General features: G+C 40.6%; 1 protein-coding gene across 1 annotated transcript in view; it reads left to right on the forward strand.

Annotated features, from left to right (window-relative positions):
* Positions 1–10,935, forward strand: part of LOC106605119 (glutamate receptor ionotropic, kainate 3) — a 120,836-nt gene extending 109,901 nt beyond the window's left edge. The window contains exons 13-16 of the mRNA XM_082975282.1: positions 236–453; positions 4,221–4,446; positions 5,940–6,193; positions 6,910–10,935. Coding sequence (XP_082831408.1) covers positions 236–453; positions 4,221–4,446; positions 5,940–6,193; positions 6,910–7,302 — 1,091 coding nt within the window. The 3' untranslated portion in view covers positions 7,303–10,935. The remainder of the gene's footprint in view (positions 1–235; positions 454–4,220; positions 4,447–5,939; positions 6,194–6,909) is intronic.
* The last annotated feature ends 4,206 nt before the right edge of the window (positions 10,936–15,141 follow it).

The raw sequence follows: 15,141 nt of genomic DNA on the forward strand, positions 1-15,141 counted from the left end.
AGTGATGTCAAACATCTCCACTAAACTTTTGCCTCTGGGGGTACTCTTGAGTTAAAATGGGTCCCCTAAATTGACAGAAATATTGTCTGGAAATGACCTAATATATCATGGACTATGTATATGAACCATACAGTCAGAATTCAAGCCAAAATGTGAGCTAAACAATTAGCGACAGAATACCTGTAGTGTATCTGTAAGATGACCGTTGCTCTCCCTCACCCTGTCTGCCATCCAGGCTCTGAGCTGATGCCAAAAGCCCTGTCCACCAGGATCATCGGAGGCATCTGGTGGTTCTTCACCCTCATCATCATCTCCTCCTACACGGCCAACCTGGCCGCCTTCCTCACCGTGGAGCGCATGGAGTCGCCCGTGGACTCTGCCGACGACATCGCCAAGCAGACCAAGATTGAGTATGGTGTGGTCAAAGACAGTGCCACCATGTCTTTCTTCAAGGTATGTATCTTAAAAGACCTGGTCTGTCTTTGCTTTGGTTTTAAGTTGTGCTTTGTTTCATGTTGATTTCATTACTCATGTTAAATGAACAATCTGCCAAGAACGTTATCCGAAAAATAACATAATTAAATCTCTTCATTTATTTCCTCCAGTCATTTTAAGCAGTTTGAATGCAGCCCCATTCATTGATTGAAGCACGCTGAGTACACACAGTTATATTGTCATAAAACGTGTTTATGAAGAACTGAGACAAGATGCTGAATCAGTACTTTTTTATATTCAGTATGCTTAATAAAATATAACAAATAATAATTATTCCAGAAAATACATTTTTATTTTTTTATTTTATTTCCACTTAGATCTTAATTCCCACTGCAAAAGCAAGTTCTCCACTTCTCCACGTTGTTTGATGTGATCCTCCATAATTATTTTTTTATTCCAAAGTTTCAGCTTTTGCCCTGCAGGGTTCTCAACATTATTTTGAGTTTCGCCTCAGATGCTGTTACTGTGGTGCTGAATAACGTGTAAGGGTTGCTGTTTTTCTGTGTAAGAATTGGAAAACATTGGACAGTTCTATGGAAAATGTTTTATAGACAAGGGAAAAGTCCATATGTTTATGGCACACAATAGCAAGGAAAACAGATTATTTTACCCACGATGATTGTCCCATTTTTACATTTTCAAATATTCTCTGTTGAATAGTTCATAAATACTGTATGTAACATGTGTGCCTCTGCTAAAGAGTGTATCTTAGGAGTTTCCCCTGCCCCGACAATATAATTGAGGATGTATTTTTAGTTGAGTTCTCTCTGGCCCATTTGCTATTTCCTTTATATTGCTTTATTCATATTATATCAAATTAAATTAATATTATACTTATATTCATATTATATTTATTGGCACTTAGTTTTTTTTTTTAAAGTGTGTTACAAATATTATTATTATTATTCATAATTTCTCTTACTGCTCTCTGTTAGCATTGTCTCAGCTGCTCTATGACCCGGTCAGAATATCCACCAATAGAATTTTCACCCACATAAATATTCCCGGTGACCACCAAAAAATCCACCAGGGGAGAAAGAGCACATTAGTACCCATTCTATCCCATAAGGGTTGATTAACATGGAGTTCAATGAGGGATTAGGCATGGTCCATGGAGTAACTAGAATTTGTGATTATACCAAATTAGAGTCATCAGTTGCCTAACCATTGGAACTACTGGCTATGGTGTAAACCAGGGGTGGCCAACCCTCCTCCTGGAGAGCTACTGAGTGTTCAGGCTTTTGCTCCAGCCCCTACTGAAACCTTATCTTACTAATCATCTACTCATCAGGGCCTTTAGTTCCTAATGGCTGCCTGTCTACCCTGAGCTATAGCCATCTATTTGAACCTTCTCTAAATTAAAGATTGACAATTAGTCAAGAACTTGCTGTAAGTTCTCAGCACAGTAAAAAGTGGATTTTACTCCTTAAGCGTGTTTACTTTGATTAGTGACAGATATGATTGCATTGTTATTAGTCAGAGGAGACACAGGTGTCTATAATTACCTCATCAATTGCAGAGCTCAAGTGCCCTCGGTTCCTTCTCGTTATCACTGGGAGGGCTAACGAGCTCGACTGAAGCAGATGAGGGCGCTGATAAATACTGAAGAGGTCGGGGAGTAGCTGTAGATTTGTCAAATCACACTGCATGGAAGGGCACTGTAGGGCAAAGTAAATCTTTGCACTGTAATCTCTGGCACACTTATAGTAGCACTATGCTTTCTTGACAATCAGATGTACTGTATGTGTGTCACATGCACCTACAAATAAAGTTTTTCACATTTTAACCATCAATGCAGGAATTAAGTAACTAAAGAGCTTTGACATCCTACATATTTTCAAATGACTATGGTGATGAGACAGTCATTATCTCAAATTAGGTATGGAATAACATTTGACCCCTTGTCAAATAGCATGAAATATCACATAGACAAACGCAAGGCTAATAGAGTGGAACTCAATTAATCCAGAATTTTTTCTTATTTCCCATGTATGAAAATAGAAGTACATTACCTCCCCATACTAAATTATTGTATCCAGTGGCACAAGTCACTTTTTATATAAAAAAATAAATAGATGTATAGAAGTGTCAAAGTAGATACAGTACTTGAAAGCTGCGAATGTTAAAGTGGCATTGCACAGTTTATTTGTTTTTCTTGACCTCAAGGCTCCAATACCTTCCTTTATTCGTGCATTTATATACCTCGAGATGGAGAAGTGTGGAAAAAGGATAATAACAGCATGATACAGTGAGGGAAAAAAGTATTTGATCCCCTGCTGATTTTGTACGTTTGCCCACTGACAAAGAAATGATCAGTCTATAATTTTAATGGTAGGTTTATTTGAACAGTGAGAGACAGAATAACAACAAAAAATCCAGAAAAACGCATGTAAAAAATGTTAGAAATTGATTTGCATTTTAATGAGGGAAATAAGTATTTGACCCCCTCTCAATCAGAACACAAAAGAACTGTCAATCTCCCTCGGCCTGGGGTTCAATGATCATGAGAACGGTGAGGAATCAGCCCAGAACTACACGGGAGGATCTTGTCAATGTTCTTAAGGCAGCTGGGACCATAGTCACCAAGAAAACAATTGGTAACACACTACGCCGTGAAGGACTGAAATGCTGCAGCGCCCGCAAGGTCCCCCTGCCCAAGAAAGCACATATACATGCCCGTCTGAAGTTTGCCAATGAACATCTGAATGATTCAGAGGACAACTGGGTGAAAGTGTTGTGGTCAGATGAGACCAAAATGGAGCTCTTTGGCATCAACTCAACTCGCCGTTTTTGGAGGAGGAGGAATGCTGCCTATGACCCCAAGAACACCATCCCCACCATCAAACATGGAGGTGGAAACATTATGCTTTGGGGGTGTTTTTCTGCTAAGGGGACAGGACAACTTCACCGCATCAAAGGGACGATGGACGGGGCCATGTACCGTCAAATCTTGGGTGAGAACCTCCTTCCCTCAGCCAGGGCATTGAAAATGCGTCGTGGATGGGTATTCCAGCATGACAATGACCCAAAACACACGGCCAAGGCAACAAAGGAGTGGCTCAAGAAGAAGCACATTAAGGTCCTGGAGTGGCCTTGCCAGTCTCCAGACCTTAATCCCATAGAAAATCTGTGGAGGGAGCTTAAGGTTCGAGTTGCCAAACGTCAGCCTCGAAACCTTAATGACTTGGAGAAGATCTGCAAAGAGGAGTGGGACAAAATCCCTCCTGAGATGTGTGCAAACCTGGTGGCCAACTACAAGAAATGTCTGACCTCCGTGATTGCCAACAAGGATTTTGCCACCAAATACTAAGTCATGTTTTGAAGAGGGGTCAAATACTTATTTCCCTCATTAAAATGCAAATCAATTTCTAACATTTTTGACATGCGTTTTTCTGGATTTTTTTGTTTTTATTCAGTCTCTCACTGTTCAAATAAACCTACCATTAAAATTATAGACTGATCATTCCTTTGTCAGTGGGCAAACGTACAAAATCAGCATGGGATCAAATACTTTTTTCCCTCACTGTAGGTGCTCAAGATTGCCAGATTATTTTCAACACCAATACTATGTGCTACAAAGATGAGGGATGTGCAATGGGATCAACACACGGTAGAAAACATGTAAATTTTTTTAAGTACTGTGTAGACTCAATGCCCCTTTGACCAGTTGTAATGCACAATCTGAGATTCAACATTGATTGTACTTTCAATTCTTCCCCTTACAGAAATCAAAGGTTTCTACTTTTGAGAAGATGTGGGCTTTTATGAGTAGTAAACAGAGTACGTCGCTGGTCAAGTCCATTGAGGACGGCATCCAGAGGGTTCTGAAGTCTGACTATGCCTTGCTCATGGAGTCCACCACAATCGATTACATTACCCAGCGGAACTGCAACCTCACCCAGGTTGGAGGTGTCATTGACAGCAAAGGCTATGGAATAGGCACTCCCATGGGTAAGATGTAATAAAATCTGTAATTCTTAAGGATTAGCCCCTTTTTTTCAATTTTCGCCTAAAATTACATACCCAATCTAACTGCCTGTAGCTCAGGCCCTGAAGCAAGGATATGCATATTCCTGGTACCATTTGAAAGGAAACACTTTGAAGTTTATGGAAATGTGAAAGGAATGTAGTAGAATATAATACAATAGATCTGGTAAAAGATAATACAAAGAAAAACCAACTGTTCTTTTGTATTTTTTTGTACCATCAACTTTGAAAAGCAAGAGAAAGGCCAAAATGTATTATTCCAGCCCAGGTGCAATTTAGTTTTTGACCACTAGATGGCATCAGTGTATGTGCAAAGTTTTAGACTGATCCAATGAACTATTGTATTTCTGTTCAAAATGTTGTATCAAGACTGCCCAAATGTGCCTAATTTGTTGATTTAATAACTTTTCATGTTCAGAATTGTGCACTCTCCTCAAACAATAGCATGGTATTCTTTCGCTGTAATAGCTACTGTAAATTAGACAGTGCAGTTAGATTAACAAGAATTTAAGCTTTCTGCCAATATCAGATATGTCTATGTCCTGGGAAATGTTCTTGTTACTTACAACCTCATGCTAATCGCATTAGCCTACGTTAGCCCGTGGAAGGGACACCGATCCCGAAGAAATTTTAATAGGTCGTTGATGGTATGAATACTCTCCAGCTCTCCATAACTCCTGCAACAAGCACCATCCCCCACTGATACATTGGTAGGAGGTGGTCCTTCAAGCTGGACAGAAACAAATAACACATTAATTCTATATCTGTGCTTTCGATGCAGAGCATTTCGATGTACTATTGTATTTTACTTTTGTAATTTCTGTACTATGTGTGTATTGTTAAATTATTGCTGCACTGTTGAAGCTAGAAACATAAGCATTTCGCTGCACCTGCGATAACTTCTGCAAAACTGTGTATGTGACCACTAAAATTTGATTTGATTTACAGTACCAGTCAAAAGTTGACACACCTACTCATTCCAGGGTTTTTCTTTATTTTTACTATTTTCTACATTGTAGAATAATAGTGAAAACATCAAAACTATGAAATAACACATATGGAATCATGTACTAACCAAAAAAATTGTTAAACAAATCAAAATATATTTTACATTTGAGATTCTTCAAAGTAGCCACCCTTTGCCTTTGACAGCTTTGCACACTCTTGACATTCTCTCAACCAGCTTCATGAGGTAGTCACCTGGAATGTGTCTCAATTAACAGTTGTGCCTTAAGTTAATTTGTGGAATTTCTTTCCTTGTTAATGCGCAAAAATAAAGAAAAACCCTTGAATAAGTAGGTGTCCAAACTTTTGAATGTATATTAATATGCAATGACAACATATACATTTAAGCCATGTGTTGTGAAAACGCCCCTGTGGCCTCATCAGCGAGGTCCAGCTAGTGGCTTATTTTATCTTTCAACCAGACTTAAGCAGACCTGTTGCTTGCCTTACAGGCTCTCCATACCGGGACAAAGTGACCATCGCCATCCTGAGCATTCTGGAGGATGGCCGTCTGCACATGCTCAAGGAGAAGTGGTGGAGCGGCAGCAGCTGTCTGGACGAAGAGCGCCGTGAGAAAGCCGGCCCCATGGGCATTCAGAACCTGGGAGGGATCTTTATAGTGCTGGCGTCTGGCCTGGTTCTCTCCGTCTTTGTGGCTATAGCCGAATTCATATACAAGCTAAGGAAGACGGCGAAACGTGAGCAGGTAGATATACCCATGAATCTGATTCAAGATTGTTGATCAGTAATTTATGTGCTTGATGTGATTATTTTATGGATGACATTGTCTGCATGATGTACAGTATATATATATTGGTTCATTTTAGATCCTTCACTTCCATTATTCAACTTGCCTAACTGTGCTTATGTCTGACAATATGAAAACAACTTTTAAATTCAAGCTGCACTCTTGTCCATTTTAGTTCCCTTTATTAAAGGGATTTGCATTCCTCAAATAATCCCTGTGTTATTTGGCCATAAATAGAACATTTATTTAATTTTATCAGGCATAATTGTAAATTGGAGCATGCCGAATTAATCTGTTATTAGTCATTGCAGTTGTCAGAATACCATGAAACTCAAGTTGTAAACCGCAGATTGGAGTTATGCAACTAAGCGGGTTGTGTCAAGCATTCTTGTATAGTTAATGGGGTAAGAATACGGCACTGTGTTCAATCTGACAGAGCAGGAACAGTGCACATTGCGTGGGTTGCATGTGGTGGGGGTTGCAGTTTGACATGGCTGTCAGCGATGGGAGAGGAACAGCATACATGACTGTTTTGTGGCTAATGTGTTTTGTGCTCTTGATTGTTGTTGACACTATGCTCTCAGAACCATTTAAAGCTAAGGCATTTACCCCCTATCCCTTTCCCCCCCCCCCCCCCCCTTCTCTCCCCTCCTCCTCGCCCTTTTTGCCCAGAGGTCTTTCTGCAGTGCCATGGTGGACGAGATCAGACAGTCGTTCACCTGCGGGAGGCGTGTGAAACACAAGCACCACCACCAGGTCCCGGTCATGGTCAAGACGGATGCAGTGATCAACATGCACACGTTCAACGACCGACGACTCCCGGGAAAGGACAACATGAGCTGCAACACTGGGATGACCCCCGTGTTCCCGTGACGGTTTGCGCCTCCCAGAGAAAGAGCCTTCTGGGCAATGTGGAGGGCATGATTGGTCCCGAAACCTGGGACAATGGAATCGAGGGGATTACCAGATTCACCATCAACCACAGCGACATAGGTACACTAACGAAACACGGAACACTAACTAAACATGGTACTATCAAAATGGCAGCATCGGCGACACAGGTATGACAGCGTTCACCCATATATTCCAAAAGAGACAGAAAAAGAGAGAGTGAGGTGGAGGAGGAGAAGAACCGTTCCTGGAAAAGGAAACAACATCTCCAAATAATCTGTATTCAAGTCCGATGTTTACGTACGTAACACAAAAATACACTCACCAAGGAATCACAAGATATCCAAGGAATCCTTGATTGACAACAATGATTCAACCTTTTTATTGGACATATGGCATAAAGACAGAGTTGGCTTCATTGAACATGGCAATAAAAGAACTACAGACAGACATGGGAAATTAGGTTTTGATGGGAGATCAATTATGTCACACATGGCACATCACGATCATTCAAAGTCAAAGTTCTGACCGATAATTTTTTATCTTGTCTGGAGGTCCTTTGGCAGCAGAAAATTATGTTACCTCAAACCTTGTACAGACATAACATTGAGTTCTTGATTTGCTCTCTTTGACTCACCGTCTATTTTGTGGGAGGCGTTTTTAAACGCATGGCTTGGACCACCGGACTTCTATAATTCCACTTGAAGAAACACGTCCTTAGTACATGCAGATGACAGCAATGGAATCCCAACAGTGAGTAAATCCCATAGTAAGAGAGAGCATTAGTCACTCAGTGAACTTGGTTTGCAGATCTTTAATTGACGAAAAATTGCTGTTCAACGGGAGAGAGAGAGTTGACATCACTGAAGCAATCCTGAGGTTTTAATGGGGAGACCTTGATTTATTGGTAATACATGACGTTTCCACATATTGTGCCATTTTGTTATCGTGACTAAACACAATGTAGGGCCCTATTTGTTTGTGCTTCACCACATTATTTGCAGACATATGTTTTGTGGACATTAAGATAATCTTGTACGTGAAAAAAAATTAAGTACAATGAGCTAGCCAATTGCCAAAGATCTGCCCGTAAAATAAAACTAAACATTGGATGTGACTGCTCATGCAAGTGCTTCATGAGATACTGATCCCAAATTTGTAAATTAGACTATGTTAAAGAAGAATATCCATGGCCTTTTTCCTCTTTACAACATGTGTTCCTATCAGATATAATGACTTTTTTCAAACAATCAAATATACAATACTCTTGGGATAATGAATGAGGAGTGATTTGCTTCAACGTATTCATGTACCAAAATGCAAGTACATAACTTGAAGTGTTTACTCTTATTTGGCTACCAATGATAAATGGACATGAACCCCCTTATACTTGTTGCACTACTAGTCTATATTGTCCTCTAAAATAACTACCTGGTCTCATTACTTTTTTGATATTTACAAGTTGAACAACTGTACGATTTAGGGGTATAAACAGAATTTATTTACTCATAAAAGCATAACATATTCATGGTTATGTTAAATCCAATCATACCGTTCATGTTTGAAGCGTTATGGTTAGGGTTATAATCAGCTAGTTAGTTAGCCAGCTAGCTAGGCTAGCTTGGCTAATTGGTTATCTCTAGTTGGTTATATCTGCCCATGTCCACTTAATAAACATTTCAGAGAAATGTGTCTACATTGGCTTTGAGTTGTTAAAAAAAACCAATGGCAATATAACATTTTCAGAGGGCAGTCAGCCATCTGTTTCCATTTTGTGAAAGTGTCTCTACAATAAGGCCCCTCATAAATAGCCATGTTATAATCGCACAACGTCCATTGAATTGCTCTTGCTGCTTGCAATGAATTACCTTCTGACTGCTAAACAGATACTCTAATAATATCAGTGATATGAAAGAAATGCAGAGAGCACAGTACAGATGTACAGACTGCATAGTCACTGTTTTAAGCTGTTTGGTTTTAGTTCTGTCATTGCAGGTGATTGTAAATGACTAGGTTTAGTATTGTGTTGGGCGGAGGACATTGGACAAGGGACCTTATGAGTAAGAAACAAATGCTGTCATCATTTTGAACGGTACTACATACTGTTCCTTCTATGTGTGTTTACTTTGTGGCCACGGCAACAGTGAATGTCCTTGGGACTCACAAATTATTTTGCTTATTCATATTGCAGGGCCGATATTAAAGCTTTGTGGCAGCGTTAACGAACGCTACGCTACCATTACGGACATGAGATAGGCTAGCTCTGAGTGGCTGATGAGACCCTTTTGGTTTTTGCATTTGATTTTCATACTGTGCACTAGAGATAAATATCATTAAATGAATCATTATCATGAATCAATATCATGCTCAGATGATGAGATGAACAAACAGACGGAAGATCTGAAGTTTGGGTTTTCTGGGTTTATGTTGTCTGGAACGCTTATAAACTGTATATCTACAATGAGTATTGAGCTGTAGGATGCTAGGAGTCTATATGTGAGCTGCCGGAATAGGGAGCTGAAGAGACAGCATACCTCTGTGAGGTTTACAATATTGATAAAAAAGACAAACTATCTTGGGTTCCTTTTTTTTCAACATTAACAATGTAAAGATTCAAGGAAACTTAAATCTGTGTGACTTATTATTGGTTTGGTAGAAACTCATTGTATAAATGTTAATCAACTCCCTTCTGCAAAGTAGAGTATATGTAGATAAGATGAACAGGAGAAAATGTATTTTGCTAAATTTTTACAGGTAAATACATACATTTTTGCTCTCAGCCAAACACAATTTCTTAATTTAAATTAGGTTTCATATGCTACTTTAACCTGTACCCCACTTCCCCATCCTCCATATTAATTTATTCGATTGGAATGGATTATAATATATTATATTGGATTATGATCATCAAGAGTAGAATATTATATGTAAATCTTATTTTATCGCACCTAATATATTGATATGAGGTGTATGTGACGTTGTAATATTGAATTCCCCAAAACTGTAGCGGAAACTTCTTTAGAATAGATTTTGTAGGATCTAGCTGGATCTTTTCTTCTCTTTTGAAACCCATGATGCAGTTGGGCAAAGACTGGTTGTTACACTACATGTTAGACTGGCTTCCAGTTGAATTCCCCTTTGACTGCAAACACAAGTTACTTTAGTGCTTTTTTTTGTTAATCCATATACGCTCCGAAATAATTGTGGTGAAAATGGACATCAGTGATCCATTAATAAAACTATTTAAATTTACTACCAAGATTTGAGTTCAGTTAATTCAATCAGTCCCAGTTATAAAGCTTCTTTTTTATACCAAAATGTGAATCCAGTTATTTTACAACATTTTATGAAATCTAAGATAAAAATTATGAAAAAAATAACAAAACATGTGCAGTATTTGCTATGAGTTAAAATGAGTTACACTTTATTAAGCAATCAAACAGTCACAGCGCTAGGTATTTATGTTTTGTTTTGAGTTGAGCTGAATTGTCTACTGCTATTGTTTGACAGGAAACCTCTCAAACGATAGGATTAATATGTTGGTGCCGACCAGGGTTTTCTTTGTGGACATGCAGAATTTCTATGAATATAGTTTTTTGTAACGTTTTGTAACATTTTCTGTTTACCTAATAACTGTATGTGTTAAGAGAATACCATTATTAGAATAAACAAGTAAAACATGGGGAAATACAAAATCATAGAGAGGCTATTGCGTTATTTTCTTTTTAACACACTGTGAATAATTCAATTGTACAGTTTGCTGTATGGGTTATATGATTTTAAAGTTTTAAATAAAACATGTAAAACTATATTACTCTTGTTTGAGTCCTATTATTCAAATACACTGTCAGTTGATAGAGACTAGATTCATACAACTAAACCTGAGAATACAAAACTCTCTCTGCAGAGCTGGCTCAAGGAGAACTGTGTTGCCATTTGCAGTATGGATCCATTCACTCGGGGTGTAATATCCCTTTGAAGTCATGCTTTACCTGAGCTTGCTGATACCGAATCACTGAAGTATAAGTGCACAGTGACATGAAAGACAGGAGGGCGCCACAGAGAAACATGTGCATTTTTAAACCTGCTATTTATAAGATTACCATTGTGACTTGCTAAGACATGCACATCAAACAGGGAGAGTGGAGAGAGTAGTGCATGTTGGAGTGGTAAGTGACTGAACTGTCTAATGTGTGGGGAACTTCTGCTACGCGAAAAGATGGATAGAGGCCTTCTGAAGAGAGTTAATCTGCAGTGACCGCATCTGAGACTCCAGGGGTAATTACTGATACACACTGAGCGATCATTTGTCTATTTCATGACTATTACTCAATGGCAAACATCCATACATGAGAGCATAGAAGCCTTCTTAGAAATGATCTCTTCTGCTTTTGTCTGTTACATTTAATGAGGATCAGCAAGCAGAGATACCTTCTTATATAATAGTATTTATCTAGGCCTTGATAGAGCTTGCCAACCATCAACCCTTATACTATCCCAGTAATAATCATCATCATCATCATCATCGTTTTGCTGCAGAACAGTTGTATAAGCAACATAAGTGACAGAATAAGTGACAGAATGCAATATTTCAAGAAAGGAAGCACATAATACATAGTCTGTCCATTGAATAATGGCCCAAGATACACTACATCACCAAAAGTATGTGGACACCTGCTCGTCGAACATCTCATTCCAAAATCATGGGCATTAATAAGAAGTTAATCCCCCCTTTGCTGCTGTAACAGCCTCCATTATTCTTGGAAGGCTTTCCACTAGATATTGGAACATTGCTGTGGGGACTTGCTTCCATTCAGCCGCAAGAGCCATTAGTGCGGTCAAGCACTGATGTTGGGCGATTAGGCCTGGCTCGCAGTCGGCCATCCAATTAATCGCAATGGTGTCGATGGGGTTGAGGTCAAGGCTCTGTGCTGGCCAGTCAAGTTCTTCCACACCGATCTCAACAACCCATTTCTGTATGGACCTCGCTTTTTGCACGAGGTCATTGTCATGCTGGAACAGGAAAGGTCCTTCCTCAAACTGTTCCTACAAAATTGGAAGCACAGAATTGTCTAGAATGTATGCTGTAGTGTTAAGATTTCCTAGCCCGAACCATGACAAACAGCCCCAGACCATTGTTCCTCCTCCACCAAACTTTACAGTTGGCACTACGCATTAGCGCAAGTAGTTTTCTCCTGGCATCCGCCAAACCCAGATTTGTCCATCTGACTGCCAGATGGTGAATTGTGACTCATCACTCCAGAGAACGCATTTCTACTGCTCCAGAGTCCAATGGTGACGAGCTTTACACCACTCCAGCAAATGCTTGGTGATCTTAGGCTTGTGTGCAGCTGCTCAGCCATGGATTCTCATTTCATGATGCTCCCGGCAAACAGTTATTGTGCTGAGTTTGCTTCCAGAGGCAGCTTGGAACTCAGTAGTGAGTGTTGCAACTGAGGGCAGACGATTTTTATACACTTCAGCACTTGACGGTCCCATTCTGTGGCCTACCACTTTGTGGCTGAGCCATTGTTGCTCCTAGACATTTCCACTTCACAATAACAGCACTTGCAGATAATCGGTGTAGCTCCAGCAGGGCAGAAATTTGATGAACTGCATGTTTTTAAGGGGGCATCCTATGACGTTGCCACGTTGAAAGTCACTGAGCTCTTCAGTATTTTACCTTTCTTTAACTATGCAAACCAGTTAAGAACAATTTCTTATTTCCAATGACAGCAACAAACAGTGGGTTAACTGCTTTGTTCAGGGGCTGAACAACAGATTTGTACCTTGTCAGATCAGAGATTCGATCTTGCAACCTTTCGATTACTAGTCCAATGCTCTAACCACTAGGCTACCTGCCGCCCCACAAGTATGGGCCATTCTACTGCCAATGTTTGTCTATGGAGATTGCGTAGCTGTGTGCTCAATTTTATACACCTGTCAGCAACAGGTGTGGCTGAAATAGCGGAATCTCCCCAATTTCGTGGTATCCAATTGGTAGTTAAAGTCTTGTCTCATTGCTGCCACTCCTGTACGGACTTGGGAGAGACGAAGGTCGAGAGCCGTGCCTTCTCCGAAACACAACCCAACCAAGCCGCACTGCTTCTTGACACAATGCCCACTTAACCCGGAAGCCAGCCGCACCAATATGTCAGAGGAAACACCGTACACCTGGCGACCATGTCAGCGTGCACCGCGCCCGGCCCGCCACCGGAGTCGCTAGTGCGCGATGGGACAAGGGCATCCCTGCTGGCCAAACCCTCCCCTAACTCGGACGACGCTGGGCCAATGGTGCGCCGCCTCATGGGTCTCCCGGAAGCAGCCGGCTGCGACAGAGCCTGGACTCGAACCCAGAATCTCTAATGGCACAGCTAGCACTGTGATGTGCCACTCGGGAGGCCCCACAAATCCACTAATTTGAAGGGGTGTACACATACTTTTATGTATCTCAAAACAATTAACAATAGTCCACAGACTGTAAATGTCTGACTGGTGTGTGTCTGTGTGTGTGCTTGCATCTGATCATGAAGCGAGCCAGCAGACGGACCGAACTGCGACAGAGAGACCGAACTGCGACAGAGAGAGATTAACCTTGCTGCCGTGGAGATGCCAGACGTCGGTGTTAAAGGAAGCAGGGGAACCCCGGGCCTCGGCGCTCAGGAGCAGCTGGTGCATAATGAGCGATGGGCAGGGGCCTGCTCCTAATGGGAAGATTTATTATCTCTCACTATCAATTAATCCCTGCGGACAGGCAGGGGCCAGGAAGAGAGCATCAGGAGTATGTAAAAGAGAGAGGGACAGAGGGAGGCAGGGATGGATAGAGGGAGCGAGTGGGGGAATAAAGAGAGATATGTGAAAAGATGTGAGAGGTGGTGGAGGGAGGAGTGGACTGAGAGGTAGTGAATCAGAAGTATATAAAAGAGGGTGAGAGGAAGGGATGGAGGGAGGGCGGGAACTGGCCATATGAAAAGAGACATGAGACTCATGAGTGAAAACATGAGTATGTAAAAGAGAGAGGGATGGAGTGGAGGGAGCTGGCCAGATAAAGAAAGAGATGTGAAAAGATGCAAGATTTGGAGGGAGCAGTGAAAGGTAGAGTGAAATCAGGAGTATGTAAAAGAGAGAGGGATGAAGGGAGGGATAGAGGGAGGCAGTGGGGGAACTGGACAGATGAAGAGAGAGATATCAAAAGAAACAAGTGAGGTGGAGGAGGGAGGAAAGACGGGTAGAGTGAAATTAAGAAAAAAAACAGACAGTAGGAGGAGAGTATGAAAATGTTATAGGGGATAAAGCCCACAATTGAGAACGATGCAAAGGGGAGAGAATAAATGACAGTGAAGGGTTAAATGTGTGTCACGTGGAAGTGTAGTAGGAAATGATGAGTAATAAGATGGGAACAAAGGAAGCCAATGCATGAAATAGAAGCGAGAGGGAGAAGAGGGGAGAGAGAGTTGAGGAAATGTGTCAGCTAAAGTGAGAGACGGAACAGAGGTGAGAGATAAAAAGAAGCCAAGATGACGGAGAGAGAATTGGAGAGAACAAGAGGAAAAGACGAACAGAGAAACACATAAAAACAATGAAGAAATTATGTAGCTAACTATAGAAGTTTTGTGGGAGTGATTCATTCACATTGTAACATTAATTCAGATAATCGCTCAAAAGGGCAGAACATTATACCATTTTTATGATTATTAATTGAGTTATTTAATTGATTTAAGGAATTAAGTCCTCCCACTCAAAGGGATACATATTATGTCAAGCAAAGACTTAAATATATTTTCCAGTGATAGCTTTTATGGAAGGAGGCAATATGTTTTAGGTGATGCAAAGTCACTCTTTAACGCTACCCTAAAATGTGCTAGCTCTGCTGTCAGATATAATACACTGAGTGTACAAAGCATTAGGAACACCTGCTCTTTGCGCACCTGCGCTATGATCCCTTATTAATGTCACCTGTTAAATCCACTTCAATCAGTGTAGATTAAGGGGAGAAGACAGGTTAAAGAAGGATT

This window comes from Salmo salar, chromosome 05, assembly GCF_965601325.2.
Source record: "Salmo salar chromosome 05, fSalSal1, whole genome shotgun sequence".
NCBI lineage: Eukaryota > Metazoa > Chordata > Actinopteri > Salmoniformes > Salmonidae > Salmo > Salmo salar.